We start from the raw sequence: 14,870 nt of genomic DNA, 5'->3' as shown, positions 1-14,870 counted from the left end.
GCCTCCCCCATCACCTGGCCGCAGGGAAGTGTGTGTGTGTGTGTGTGGGGGGGGGTGTCCGTGCCCCTTGTTGCTCAGGTGACATGCCAGTGGCTGTGGAATCTCACCTGCCGTCGCTCAGCAGAACCTGTATAATCTAAGAGAGGAGGGGGTTAGCTGTTCAGGTAAATTCCTTCCACTTCCCTGCACCTTTTTCATCTTTCCCAAAATGTTGGGGGAGGAAGTCCGAGCTGAACAGAAGCAAACCCCAGCTCCCCCGGTGAGGCCTTGGGCAAGGCCCTGGGCCGTGCTGGGCCTCCGTCTCCCCGCTGTAAAGGGAACTCATAGGGTGTGAGAAATGTAAGCGTCGGGGTTCCCCACGTGCCTGGAGAGGAACTGAAACTGGGAAGGCCTGGATGGCGGGTATGTGTGTGTTCAATGATCACATAAAGCTGCACGGACTATGTGGTCAAGGTTTTGTTTTGTTTTTGCTTGAAGTCTTAGAAAATTACACCCCAAAGCGCCGTACAGATCATGAATGGGACCCTCTGGGTTCCTGAGGGATGAAGTCACGCAGACAGGTGTGCAAGGCCCTGGCCAGGCACCAGCGGAGAGGCCTCTGGGCCAGGCTCCCCGGGGGCAGCCCCCGTGACTGCTCGCACACCACACGTCCTCCTCAGGCAGTGGGCAGGGAAGAAAAATCAGCGATTTTTGTTACTCTATCCTTTTGTGTTTAAGTTAATTGAATATTGTCTGATCCTTCTAAGTAAGCTAAATATGTTTGAATTTTTGCAAGTCTGATTGAATTTCAGGTGCTCAAATGAAAATGAATTACCGCCGGTGTAATTTCATCTAACAATTACGGAAATAACTCGATACATTGTAACGTTGTGATTTTGCTATGTAGTCATATCAAGATACAGGAGAATAAGAGAGAGAGAGAGAGAGAGAGAGAGAGAGAGAGAGAGAGAGAGAGAGAGAGAGAGAGAGATGGCCTGTTTTCCACAGCGCAGCCCGTCCCCCCTCGAGGAGTTGACAGAGCGGCTTGGGTCTAGACAGCCGATCCAGCATGGCTTCTGGAAGCTCGTCCTGTGTCATGTATAGTTCAAAGTTGCCCGGGATTCATCGTAGAGTTACCATTGACGTAAAAATGAACGCTCGTGACATGAAGTCAAAATAGATGATAATTCTGGTCTTCACTGCCTAACGGGATAGGGGCTTAATCACAAGGAACAACAACGGCCTGTAATTATTGGAATCGAGAGTCTAGGTCAGTCGTCAGCAAACTCATTAGTCAACAGAGCGGCAAACCTCGGCTGGCTCACGAGCCGCAGTTTGCCGACCACTGGCCTAACCTAAAAACAACAAGCAGGATGACAGAATATCTTCACTCGCTAAAAATACGATGGCGTTTTTAGGAAGGAAGAGCCGAGTGTCCGATACAAGGTAGTGATTTCTCTCTGAACCACCACACCAAAAGGTGGACAGTCTCAGTAACTTAACCCCTCGGAAGGCACTCGCACTCAAAGTAACCATGTTCCCCATTCTCAGTCCCGCTGGTGTTGGGAGGGAGGATCGGAAAGGTTCCCTCGGAGCCTCGCCCGTCGTGGGCGAGCACACACTGTTCAGACCTTGAGAATGAGGTTGCCTTCTGCGGCTCCGTGAAGCCGTCACCCTCTGTGACAAAAGTATGAAGTTTTTTTGTGTTTTGCCTTCATATATATATATTCATATTTATATTTATATATTATTTATTTCAGAGAGGAAGGGAGAGGGAGAGAGAGAGAGAAACATCAATGATGAGAGAGAATCATTGTTCTGCCCGCTACTGGGGATCCAGCCCACAACCCCATGTGCCCTGAATGGGACTCGAACTGTGACTTCCTGGTTCATAGGTTGATGCTCAACCACTGAGCCACGCCAGCCGGGCCAAATTTGTGACGTTTTAATAAAGGAACCTACTTGTATGGGCCCGAGGCTCTCACACTGTGGCTTCAGGTCCCACCCCATGAATATTCAAACCCTGAACTCTGAAACCTCCATGTTACCCCGCCGGAGATGCAGTACATTCCCCCTTTCCCAGTCAGCGCACGCATCCCCGAAGAAAATGATCGGATTTGTTCCTTGTGTAAAAATATCGATACTGCCCTGGCCAGTGTTGCCCAACAGTTAGAGCATCGGCCTGAGCACCAAAGGGCCGAGGGTTCAATTCCCCGTCAAGGGCACGTACCTGGATTGCAGGCTCAATCCCTACCCCAGCCAGGGCAAGTGCATGAGACAACCAGTGGGTGTGGCTTTCTCACATCGTGTTTCTGTCTCTCTCTCTCCCTCCCTCCCTTTCCCCTCTTCCTCCCTCTTCCCCCTCCCTCCTTCCCTCCCTCCTCCACTCCCTCCTCAAATGCAATGGGAAAAGTAATCCTCAGTAAGGATCCACAAAGCACCGTGCTTTGTGATGAGTACACAAGCGCAGCCTTTTGGTCGGCGATGTACGTGCCTGTGAGAAAGACGCGCTCCATGCCTCGTGTCACCTGTTCCACTTGGAGGACCTTCCAGTGTGAACCCCACGCGGGTGGGTGACTAGCTTCACGCCTGCAGTTGCCTCGCCGAAACGCGTCTCCGTGTTTTCATGGCTGTTCCTCCACGAATGCTCAGGGGAACAGGCGCCACATCTCAGGGGCCCCGCAGACCACGCCCCTCCCCGGGAGTCAGCTTTGCTCACCCCACAGGGGCTGGGGTTCCCACCAGAGCGTCACAAGTCAGCCTTCACATTTGAGGACAACCCAGCCAGGATGCACGTGGCGTTTACAGCAGACAAGCCTCACGTGATTGGCAGAGATACGGAATGTGCTCATGCTTTGTTGTAGGATAGAGCGAGTCTGGGCCGGAGGTACGCTCTGGAATAACCTGATTATGATTTAATTCTTTTAAAAAAATACTTTTTATTTATTTTAGAGAGAGGGAGGGAGAGGGAAAGAGAGAGAAACATTGATGTGAGAGAGAAATCTTGATCCGCTGCCTCCTGCACGCCCCCTCCTGGGGATGGAGCCTGAAACCCAGGCATGTGCCCTGACTGGGAATCGAACAGGTGACCTCTTGGTGCACGGGACAGTGCTCAACCACTGAGCCACGCGGCCAGGACTCATCTGATTATGACTTAACTGGTTCCGTGCTGCCTGAGCAGCAGGGATGTTGAAAGCTCCCCGGTCCCGTAACGTGCGGCCGAGGACGGGAGCTGGGGGCGCCCCCTCCCCCAGATGGACAGAGAGTGAGTGAAGTGACTCAGACCAGGACGGGAGCGTCCAGCCCAGCCCTCTTTTCAACGCTGTCCGAGCACAGCTTGGCATTTGGAGAAGGCTGCCAGTGATTCAGTGACGATTGCAAGTCCAAGGCGTGTCTCCCGGGGGTCGTTGGTTGATGACCTGTGTTGACCTGGGGGTCACAGAGGAGCCATCAGCCACTGGCCCGGCTGGCCTGGGCCCACGGGTCGTCACAGCCACAGGCCCACGCCCACTGCCCAGGAGAGAGGTCCCCGCGCCACAACCGCACATCTTCAATCCGAGGGGCGCGGGTTTCTAGGTGCGCAAAGGATGAGTGCCATTTTGTTTTGTGACCTGCGTAACTCGTCGCCCAGGCCGCGTGAAACTTCAAACAATAGCGCATTTCCTGGCATCCGTCTGGGATGGGGTCGGGGTAAAGCCGTGTACGGATCGCGCCCCTCGCAGACACAGGCAGTCGCGGGACAGCCGCCAGGACGCGCAGGCGGGTGACCTTCACTGTGGCCCTTTTACCCGGCTGTTGTCGTGTTCGGGAGTGGCGGCTGCGCCCGGGATGTCTGGTTTCCGTGAGGGCTGCGTCTCCTTTCCTGAGAGCTGTGCCGTGTAACTCAGTCCTTTGCTTCCCGGCTCTGACTACGGAAATTAATTCCTGGCTTCGTGGCGGGATAGAGACAAAGGTTAAAAGGTGTCGATTGCGTGTGTTTTTTTACGTGGAGAGAGCGCCCAGGCTGGCGGTCCGTCTGTAACTAATTTCAGAGAATCGTTCTCTTTTCCTGGCCACCTGTGGGGTTGTCACCGATTAATTAAATGCTTCATTTCTTTTATCTAATTGAGGCCATGTCTACCTCTGATGCATAACTTCATAAAGTTCGTTGCAAAGACAAATGCTTTGCGAGGTACTGTTTTTGGCAAAGGAAACACCCAGAAAGCTCTGTGCTGTCCTTTTCCTGCACAGGGGCCTGGACACGGCCCGGGGAGGCGGCCCTCTCCCGGGCCAGCCCCTCCTCCGTTCACTCGCAGCGGGAAACGCGCTGACCCCAGCGTGGAGGATGAGCATGACCTGCAGGGGAGGTGAGCTGGGGTGGACACAGCGGCCGGTGGGAGGCCGGCGGGAGCGGGAACTGGATTCACCTGTGGGACACTCAGCCCAGGAGACGAGACAATTTCCCAGGAAGCTCTTGGAAACCGGGCCTTCGAAGTCATCGCTGGCTTCGGGTGATGCCGTCAGCCCAGCTGGTCACATGTAACGGGAGGTCGCTGGCCTGATCCCTGCAGAGGCCCGGAGCGGGAGCAGGGGAGCGAGGCCCTTCAGGGAGACATGACGAGGCTGAGGTCGGGAGTGGGAGAACTAGGGCGTCCATCGAGCCCCCACCGACCCCGCCATGGATCTCTACTTTACATGTTGGAACTGTTAAACGGATTGAAACTAGACACCAATGACAAGGAAGGAACCTGGAAAACACAGACACACTACTGAACAGTGGGTGGGTTAACAAGGACATTGAGGAGGAAATCAAAAGTTACCTCGAGACACAGGAAAATGGAAAAACAACACAAAATCTCTGGGACACAGCGAACGCAGACATAAGAGAGGAATTCGCAGCAATACAGGCCTAGGCCAAGAAGCAAGAAAATCTCAAATAGTGCAGTGGTCGGCAAACTCATCAGTCAACAGAGCCAAATATCAACAGTACAACGATTGAAATTTCTTTTGAGAGCCAAATTTTTTTAAACTTAAACTCCTTCTAACGCCACTTCTTTAAAATAGACTCGCCCAGGCCGTGGTATTTTGTGGAAGAGCCACACTCAAGGGGCCCAAGAGCCGCATGTGGCTCGCGAGCCACAGTTTGCCGACCACAGGTCTAACCTGACACCTAAAGGAACTAGAAGAGGAACAACAAACAAAGCCCAAAGGGAGTAGGAGGAAGGAAAGAATAAAGATTAGAGCGGAAATAAATGACATAGAGACTAAAAAATATAAAATACAAAAAGTTGGTGAAACTAAGCGCTTGTTCTCTGAAAAGATAAACGAGATCGATAAACCTTTAACCAGAGTTATAAGGAAAATGAGAGAGAGGACCCAAATAAATGAAATCAGAAATGAAAGAGGGAAGTAGCCACTCACATCACAGAACCACAAAGGATCGTACGAAAATACCATGAACAACTATATGCCAACAAAGTGGGCAACCTGGGAGAAACGGATCAATGCCTAGGAACATACAGTCTTCCAAAACTGAATCAAGAAGAAACAGAAAATCTGAGCAAACTGATTACAGCTAACAAAATCAAAGCGGTAATCAATAAACTCTCAGCAAACAAAAGTCCAGTCCAGGACCGGATGGCTGTAGAGGTGGATTTTACCCAACAGCCCAGAAGAGCTAACAGCTGTCCTCCTTTCACATATATATGAAATATATATTTCAGAGAGGAAGGGAGAGGGAGAGAGAGACAGAACATCAATGATGAGAGAGAGTCATTGATTGGCTGCCTCCTGCACACCCCCTACTGGGGACCGAGCCCACAACCCAGGCATGTGCACTGACCTGGAATGGAACTGTGACCTCCTGGTTCATAGGTCAACGCTCAGCCACTGAGCCACGCGGCCGGCACAACTACCCTTCTTAAACTATTCCAAAACCTTCTAGAGGAGGGAAGACTCCAGAGCTCATCCTGTGAGGCCAGCATCATCCTCATTCCGGAACTCACCTGCTGAGCGTCAGAGCGGGGACCAGGTGACCATCATCATGAAACTATAAAACTGAATTTCAGCTCACCACCCAGGATCACGTCTCCTTCGGTCCCCACACAACGACCGCCTTCCCCCTCCGCCCCTCCCCCTGAAACCCGCCCTCCTGCTCCATGTCTCGGTTCTGGGGGTGGGCTGGCTCCGTTTGCTCATTTGCTGCTTTCCGTGCAATCACAGGGCCCTTGGCATTTTATCTCTGCTTCTCCACTCGGCACGATGCTCTCAGGATCCACCCTTGACGTTGCAAACGCGGCCTCTCATCTTTCCTGGTGGATGAGTCCCATTCCCTGGCACGTATGCAGGGAAGTACTGCCTTTCTGGCTAGAATAGACCTCCGTACGGTCTCTCGGGGGGCCTTCCGGACGCGCCTCATTCCACTGTGATGGCTCGTGGCCAGCAGTCAGGGCCCTTCACCGAGCTTCCAGGCCGGGCTGGGTGGCAGGCCGGTCAGACTCATCGGCACCCCGCTTCCTTCCTTCACCAGCTCACCCAGGAAGGGGGATCGGATCCCAACATAGCGGCAGAGAGAGCGAAAAAGGCCATATCCAGGCAGGCGCCTGACCTCACGGAGGGCACAGGCAAGGGACCAGCAGGCGGAGGCCCCGGAGGTGGGAGTCCCTGCGCGCAGCCCGTTTGCCGAGCAGAAGGAAGGCCATTTCGTCGGAGGGGACCTTTCATCGCTGCCCCAAATAGAGACGGCCCTGTCTTTGTCCCACGTCGCACTCTGCTTTCTTTGATGTTATTGGGGTGGAAACGCCTTGACATCAAAGGGCAGATGCCCATCAGAGGCATCTCTGTTTCCTTTATCCGTCCCAGCGGCAGCCTCGCCACCTCCTTCCCGGCCCCCCTGAAGGTGACCTTGGATGCAGAGGACAATTCTGCAGGAGTGTCGCATCAGTGGCCGGAGAGAGACCACGGGAGATGAAAGGCGGCTCTGGGGCTCACACCGGAGAGTTTACCGAGCCAGCAGGCGCGGATCTGAGGGGACAGGGCTAAGGGGAGGGAGAGGGGCCGCCCACCGTATTCCTTCCCGGGAGCCAGAATTCGGTGTCTGGTTATTTATATTCGGAAAATGTGTACTGCACCCGGACACCGAGGGGCAGGCGGTCTTCCTACCAGGGTTCGCGCTCTCCCCTCTCCCCAGGCCCCCGCCCCAATCTCCAAGGAGGGAGTTTGCAGACACCCTGTACCCCCTCACTGTTAGGACGGGGGGTGCCTGGCCCCATTCTCAGCACTGTCCTGGCGTGAGGGCATTTCCCACGCACAGGGAGCCCCGTGGCCACCGTGGGCCCCATTACACAGATGAGGACACGGGGGCGCGGAACTAAGCAACTCGCTCAGGGTCACCGAGAGGTGAACTTGGGTCAGGGTCACCGAGAGGTGAACTCGGGACAGGAAAGGCGTCCACACAGCAGCCCAGTGTTACCTGCCGTCCCCGGCGGAAACTGGGGCAGCTCTCCCCATCAAACACGCTTATATTCTGCAGCAAAAAGAATAAAAAAAAGCTGCATATTCACACGGAGGCTGGATAGGGCCCCACGTCAGTGCAGGTCAGGTTTGGCCTCCACATGAGCCACAAAATATTTGCATTTGTTGAAAATTCATTTTTCTTTTCCCCACTGGGGCATGGTGTCAGAATCATCCACTTACTTATTTTTAAAGGCGCAGTGAGTCCGCTGTCGCTGGGACTGTGGGGGTTGGAGGTGAGGGTCGGAGTGAGCTGTGGAGACAGTTCACTGGGCTGTCCCTCCCCACAGCCCCCAACCCTGCAGGGAAGCAGCGCAAAACGCTCCTCCCTCCTCTCCCTCCCTCCTCCCACCTCCCCCTCCCTCCTTCCTGTGTCCTCCTCCCCACCTCCCTGGGCTCTCGGATCTGGCGGACTCCCTTAGCTGTGTCCTGGGGACACCGCCTGCAGTTTTGTCCGCAGAGAACAAAGCAGAGGCGGCAGAGCGTCCTCCCTGGCGGGGACGCCCATCCACTTCCCTCCTCCGCATGCGCACCCGCTGTGGGCGGCCTCGCTGTGTCTTGGTGAAGGTGCTCCTTGGAGGGAAAGGAAGGACGGCGGAGCGAGGACCAGGCAGAGAGGCGTCTCGTCTGGGAGCAGCTCATCCGTGTCCTCTGACCACGGGGCTCTGCTCCCCGGCACCCCCGGGCGGAACCCAGTGGAACCGCTAGAGATGCGGGTGCTGACTGGTCTCGTGGGCCTGGGGCGACCACGCCTGTGGTTTTGTCAAGTCCGGCGCCTCTCAGTCGCGTTTGCAGCGACGGTGTGACAGCTGTCCGCAGTCCTCTCTGCCCTCGGGGACCCGATTCCCGAGGAGTTCTGCCCTTCATGTCTGCATTTCCCGAGGTCATTGCCCAAATTCTCTGTGAGGCGCTGGGATTCACTGCGATGCTGCTGACCTTGCAGTTTCCCCCCAAAACGCATTTCCATGCTCATTAGGAGGCTGGGAGCCGGCGCAGAGCGGGCACCCCGGGCCCTGCACCCTTCCTGGAGCCCTCGGCGGGGAATGGAGACCTCTCCCGGCATCGAGCTCAGTGAAATGAGCCCGTCAGAGAAGGACAAGCACCTCACCATCTCACTCACGTGGAATCCTAATGCACAGCACAGCACGCTGAGGAACCTCAGAGGGAAGGCAGGGGAGGGAGGGGGGTGGGAGGAAATTGACCAAAGGACTTGTGTGCTCAGATGCATGACCCATGGACGCAGACAATAGGGGGTGGAGGCCTGGGGCGGGGGGCGGGGCAGGCTGGGAGAGGTCAATGGGGAAAATGGGGGACATATGTACTACTTTCAACAATAAAGATTAAAAAGTAAAATAAATAAAAAGACTCTGTCCCCACACGGCTTCCCCGTGGATGTGAGCGGTGAGAGGAGAAATGCCCCGGATGGCAGAGGGCGGCCGCTCCTGGTCCCTGGCGCGTGGCCTTGCTCCGCATCCTGACTGCAGCGGGTTGGCAGGATGAGAGGCGCACAGAGCATCCTCTCTCCGATTCGTCAAGGGGAGACAGCGTGGCCCTGCGCTTTGGTGTGTGAGGCCCCTCTGCATGCACGACACGCTAGACCACACTTGGAGGCGTTCCTTTTAGGCAAACCTTGGCGTTGTACTGCGCGGCCTTCTGTGGCATCTTTATGCTGAGATCACCTGCTGTCTGACCTTCTTGTCCCTTTCCGCTCTTCCTCCCATCTCAGCAGCCTGAGGGAAGGGGAAGTTGGAGGGTGGGGGGGAGGCTGCTCACAGATGCACGCCAAAAAGGAACTGCGCCCAGCTGTGAGGCTCAGGGGTTGAGCGTTGACCTAGGAGCTAGGAGGTCACGGTTTGATTCCCGGTCAGGGCACATGCCCAGGTTGCAGGCTCGATCCCCAGTTTGGGGCGTGTAGGAGGCAGCCGATCCATGATTCTCTCCCATTATTGATGTTTCTCTCTCTCTCCCCCTCTCCCTTCTCCTCTGAAATCAATAAAAATATATTTTTAAATAATTAAATGAAATAAAAAGGAGCTGCATTCACATCCCTGGGTTTTCCCAAGCCCACCGACCCTCTGGCTCCCTCTCCGCATGCCCCTTCTGCTGACCGTCCCCCTGGCACCCAGGCCTGACTGCGTGGCCAAGGCCTGCGTCCCTGAGTGAGGGCGCCACCACTCCAGGTTCCCGCTGTTGTTCTAGGCTGAAAGTCATGGCCACTCCTCGGGTCCCATTGAACAAATGACTGTGATAAAGGAAGGGGGCACTTTATCATCCGGGCTTTGAAAATGTCTTTTTTTTTTTAATGTTTTTATTTACTTCAGAGAGGAAGGGAACACATCAATGATGAGAGAGTTACTGGTCATCTGCCTCCTACACACCCCCTCCTGGGGATGGAGCTCACAACCTAGGCACGTGCCCTGACCAGGAATTGAACCTCCTGGTCATAGGTTGACACTCAACCACTGAGCCACACCAGCCAAGCCGTATGCAAAGTCTTTGTGGACCTCCAAGACAGAAGCAGCTTAGCGATACCTCCCTCCCTGTTTCTTCCAGGAATGTCCCTCTCTAACTCTTTTTTTTCTCGTAAACATTGGTGTCCTGGCCTAAACATGTTACCGTTAAGATATCGGTTTTCGACACCTGGTAGCTCACCTGGCTAAATTCTCCCCTTTCACCAGTGAAACTCGGGGCTCATGCGTGCAAGGCCCTGGGTTTCCTTGGCTGAGGCCTGAAACTCACTTCTCTCGATCAGCCCACGAGCTTGGTTGATAAAACTTTAGGTGGACGGAGGCGTTACTTATAGCCAGCGCAGAGCATCGTTATCATCAGTCCTCGTGACAGAATACACAGGAGAAGCCGCCTCTTTGTCGTGTAAATGGGGCAGGGACGCGGCTAGAAGCGGTACAGCTGCTAGGCCACAGCGTCTCAGCTGCATCCGGGTAATCGCTGTGATGTGCTGCTCGGGTTTGGAACTGCTTGTCATAGGCTGTTTATTTCTCTGTGAAATGCAGATCGGGGCACACCGATGAATGGAGGGGATTGATATCACACACATACACACACACACACACACACACACACACACACAGAGAGTTTTGGAAGGGAACGACAATGGAAATAGCCCTCGCTTGGAGCCAAGTGCCCCGAACGCACCTCTGTGATAGTGACCGGGAGGGGTACCCCTTGTTATGTAACTAAATGTGCCAGAAGCTCCCAGAATTCTTCACTGTTGAGTTGAGCTAACCTTGACCCAGGATCTACATTTGTTTTGAAAACATCTGTGCAATGGTTGAAAATCTGAAATGTCATTTTCTGGGTTTTTAAGTGCCTGGCTTTAAATAATAAATGTTAAAACAGAAACAAAAGAAGAAGGAGAAGAAGAAGAAAAAGAAAGAAAGTTCCTGTTTGTTCCTTGGTTACTTATTTTGTTTCTTGGTTACTCCGTGGCCTGAGGAGAGAGGGTGGCGGTGGTGATATAGTCCTGCCATCTTTGAATGTAGGTTTCATGTGCATGTGGATCTAGGGGAAAATACTCAGGCCCCTTTCCGTTCTTTGGAGGGTTTTTGTTTATTTGTTTGCTTAATATATTTTTATTGATTTCAGAGAGGAAGGGAGAGGGAGAGAGAAATAAAACCCTCATTGATGAGAGAGACTCATGGATCGGCTGCCTCCTGCACGCCCCCTCCTGGGGATCAAGCACGCAACCCAGGCATGTGCCCTGACCGGGAATCGAACCGTGAGCGTTCATAGGTCCACGCTCCTCCACTGAGCCACGCCAGCCTGGCCCCTTTCCTGTTCATAACTGTATGGAGCCACCATGAATCTTGGAGAGGAGACATTGGGGCGTAGGGAGACGGGAAGTCTGCATGGGCCTTGGGTGAGCCGTTGACCCCAGGCATCGAGTGTCAGCTTTTCCTGCGTCTACATCCTGGTTCTCACAGGTCCGTGGCTGCCCCGGTGCCTCTGTAATGAAACAGAACGGCCTGTGGCCATCTCGTCTCCTTAGGTTGTCTCCTGTCCCCATCTCGGCGTGTGGATGGGTTAAAAGCCTGGACAGAAACTGCCTCCCTCTGCGTCACTCCATCCTGTCCGGTCCCTCCTGCCTCCTCTCCCGACTCACCTGCATGAGCCCCGTCTCATCCGACCACCCACCCACTAAAGGCTGCTTAGGAGGCACCAGGGTTGCAGGTGCAATTCACAGCCTTCACCGCCATCACGTTGAAGGGGCAAATGGGTGGTCAGCTGTGGGGGGACACTCAGTGTCACTTACATCACAGCCACCGGCCCTTCTCCCTGAGCATTCCTCGGGCAGTGCCTGAGCCGCCGATGGAGCACATTAAAAAGTGGGGAAGTGGCCCTCAAATAGAACAAATCCTTGTTGACCACCTTCTGTGTATAAGCCGCTGTACGTGGTAGCACAGGACACAGAAAAATGGGTACGAGACCGCCATGCTCCCAAGGAACTTAGGGTCCAAAGAAGGAAAGAGTAGTTAAAAATGTGCTTGGTAGAAGAAGTATGTGTCCACAGGGGCATATAATGTAGGAGTCACGTGATTAAAGGGAGAAAGGGAAGGTGCAGAAAAGCCTTGTGGGAAAAAAAGAACTTGAACTAGACTCTGAAGAGCGGCCTCGCTTTCGTGGGCGAAGGTGGTGAGATGCGTCAGGGCCCGCCCTTACGATGGGCTCCCTGGAGAGAAGCGCTCGCCTCCCACACGCCGCCCCGCGTCCCTGGGCGGGTTGTTCTGGTCTCGGCTGGTGTCCATGACAAGTACGTCTCCTGCGCAGCTAGGTTCTCTCATTGAGAGGAAGCAATTAGAAACGCCTACATCGTGCCCGGCCGGCGTGGCTCCGCGGCCGAACGTCAGCCTATGAACCAGGAGGTCACAGTTCGATTCCCGGTCAGGGCACAGGCCCGGGTTGTGGGCTCGATCCCCAGTGTGGGGCGTGCAGGAGGCAGCTGATCAGTGATTCTCTCTCATCACTGATGTTTCTATCTCTCCTTCTCCCTTCCGCTCTGAAATCAATAAAAATATATTTTTTTAAAAAAAAAAGAAAGAAACGCACACACCGCTCCGTAGTCACACGCGGCTGGCCCAGAGGTAGACCAGGTGGGTGCTGCTGCCTGTGCTGGGCCCCGTGGCGCCAACAGCGGGGACACCGCACCCCCGGGGCACAGGCGGGAGGAAAACGAACCCCCTGCCCAGCCGGTTGTGGGAAAGGTGTGTAAGTGTCGTGAGAACAGGGCCGTTTCCTGCTGCTGAGGGTGTGACGCCGTCATGCTGCGTCTGTGCCCGGAAGCTGTTCCCACGAGCCGTTCTCCCTGGGAAACGGGGGCGTCTGCACCCCCGTGAGGCCTCCAGGACAGACCTCGCGCGCCGGTCCTCAGGGGCCATGTCGTCCGAGGCTGACACCGAGTGTGTCCCCACGGCCGCTGCTTCGGTCCGTTTATCCCCTTTATCCCCTTGTCTTCACCGGGTTGTCGCTCCTGCTGGTTCCCTGCCTGCCGGGCGATGTCTTCATCCTCGGACCCTGTCTCTTCTCGTTCCAGGCGACGCCACGCCGCGCGGCCCGGTGTTCGTGCAGGAGCCCAGCCCCGTCATGTTCCCCGTGGGCTCCGAGGAGAAGAAGGTGAAGCTCACCTGCCAAGTGAGAGGGAACCCGCGGCCTCGCATCAGGTGTGTCTGCGCGGGCGCCTTCGGGGCTAAGACGGACGGACGGACGCCACGGCACCGAGTGCACCGGAGCCCCCAGGCCGGCGCCGGGCCGTCCTGAGACGCCAGGGAGAGGCTGTGATCTGAGAGGCTCAGGCCCACCTCCCGCTCCAGGCAGAGCCGGGGAGTGCGTGTCCTGGAGGGCCCTCTCGCTGAAAGCCTTCCCGCTTCTTAACAATGTCTTTTTTCCCCTTTTCTTTCTTTCTTTTCATTTCAGAGAGGAAGGGAGAGGGAGAGAGAGAGATGGAAACATCGATGATGAGAGAGAACCATTGATCAGTTGCCCCCCACTGGGGATGGAGCCCGCAACCCGGGCATGTGCCCTGACCGGGAACCGAACCGTGACCTCCTGGTTCCTAGGTCGACACTCAACCACTGAGCCATGCCGGCCGGGCTGTAATGTCCTTTATAAACAACAACAACAACAACAACTTATTGAAATGCATCAATAAACGGGCAGGGAAGTCAGAAATACTCAGAGCTCGTAGAGGAAATGGGATTGGGACCCGGAGCAGGAAGCTGGACACTAAACACTCACACCTCGAGGAACCATGTGAGCTGGATCTTGGACCGGGCAGCCCCGCAGGGGTCGGGGTCCCAGGACAGAGCCTCAGCTCAGCCACCAGGAGGGGCTCACATGGAATGCCTCCCGGAATACACCGGTCCCGGGCCTGCATCCGACAGGAGGTGTGACCAGAGCGAAGCTGCTTCCCTCCTGCGGGGCTGCGAGCAAAAGTAACCTCCGGTTCTCATCGCCGCCGTGGCGCTGAGTGGCTCTCATAGGAGAGGGGACGCGGAAAGGAGGGGCCATCTGAAGAAATCATCCAAAGGCAGCGGAAAGGGAGAAAGAGAAGCAAAACGTGAGAGAGAGAGGGAGAGAGAGAGAGAGGGGGGAGAGGGGGAGCGGGGGGGGGGGGTAGGAGAGACTGATTAAGAGAAAACGTTCACACATATCTAATCGGAGTTCTGCAAGTCAAGGCGAGGGAGCATGGGGAAGACGCAATATTTAAAGAGAAGGCTAAGAATTTCCCCACGTTAACGAAAAACCCCAAGCCACAGAGCTAGGAAGCCCGGCGAAGTCAATCGCAAGCAGGACAAAGAAAAACAAAGCCTCATGTAGAATTGTCACATGGAATAGCACCAAGCCGAGGACCCGGCCACAGAAACAGCCAAGGCTGTGACACAGACAGCCTTCAACCAGGCTGGCACAGCAGCAGCGAGCTGTCCGAGTCGGCGAGAAGCAAGATGGAAAACAGCCCTTCACTGCGGAGACGAGTTAACTGTCAGATTTCTCTGAAGCAGAAATACTTCCGTTAAAGGAGAACAAAATAAATAAGTTCCAAAGCAGACACTGAAGTTTGACTCCAGCAGACCCTCTCTAAAGAGAATTCTAGAAAATGTGCTTTAAGCAGAATAAAAATGATCCCAGCTACAAGGAAAAGGGATAAGGAAACCAAGAGGTCCAGGTTGATATTCCTACATAAACAGTCATTGCACTAAACAAGAAGAGTAATAAAAACAATACTGTCTGGCAAAGACAAAAAAATTAAAAAAGAATAAAGTCATGACAACAGTAGAAGTAAATTGGAAAGAGATCTACTGCGGGATGGGTTATCCTGGGGCTAAAAATGAAGCACAGCTGGACCCCTACCTCACAGCGTATACACGGATCAATTCCGGGTGATCAGA

General features: G+C 54.6%; 1 protein-coding gene across 1 annotated transcript in view; it reads left to right on the top strand.

The window, feature by feature from the left end:
- Positions 1 to 14,870, top strand: part of CNTN4 (contactin 4) — a 191,722-nt gene that overhangs the window by 42,605 nt on the left and 134,247 nt on the right. Inside the window, exon 2 of the mRNA XM_008155009.3 lies at positions 13,019 to 13,145. Coding sequence (XP_008153231.2) covers positions 13,019 to 13,145 — 127 coding nt within the window. The remainder of the gene's footprint in view (positions 1 to 13,018; positions 13,146 to 14,870) is intronic.

This window comes from Eptesicus fuscus, chromosome 18 (genome assembly GCF_027574615.1).
Source record: "Eptesicus fuscus isolate TK198812 chromosome 18, DD_ASM_mEF_20220401, whole genome shotgun sequence".
Taxonomy (NCBI): Eukaryota; Metazoa; Chordata; class Mammalia; order Chiroptera; family Vespertilionidae; genus Eptesicus; species Eptesicus fuscus.
This window is presented reverse-complemented; position numbering and strand designations above follow the sequence as displayed.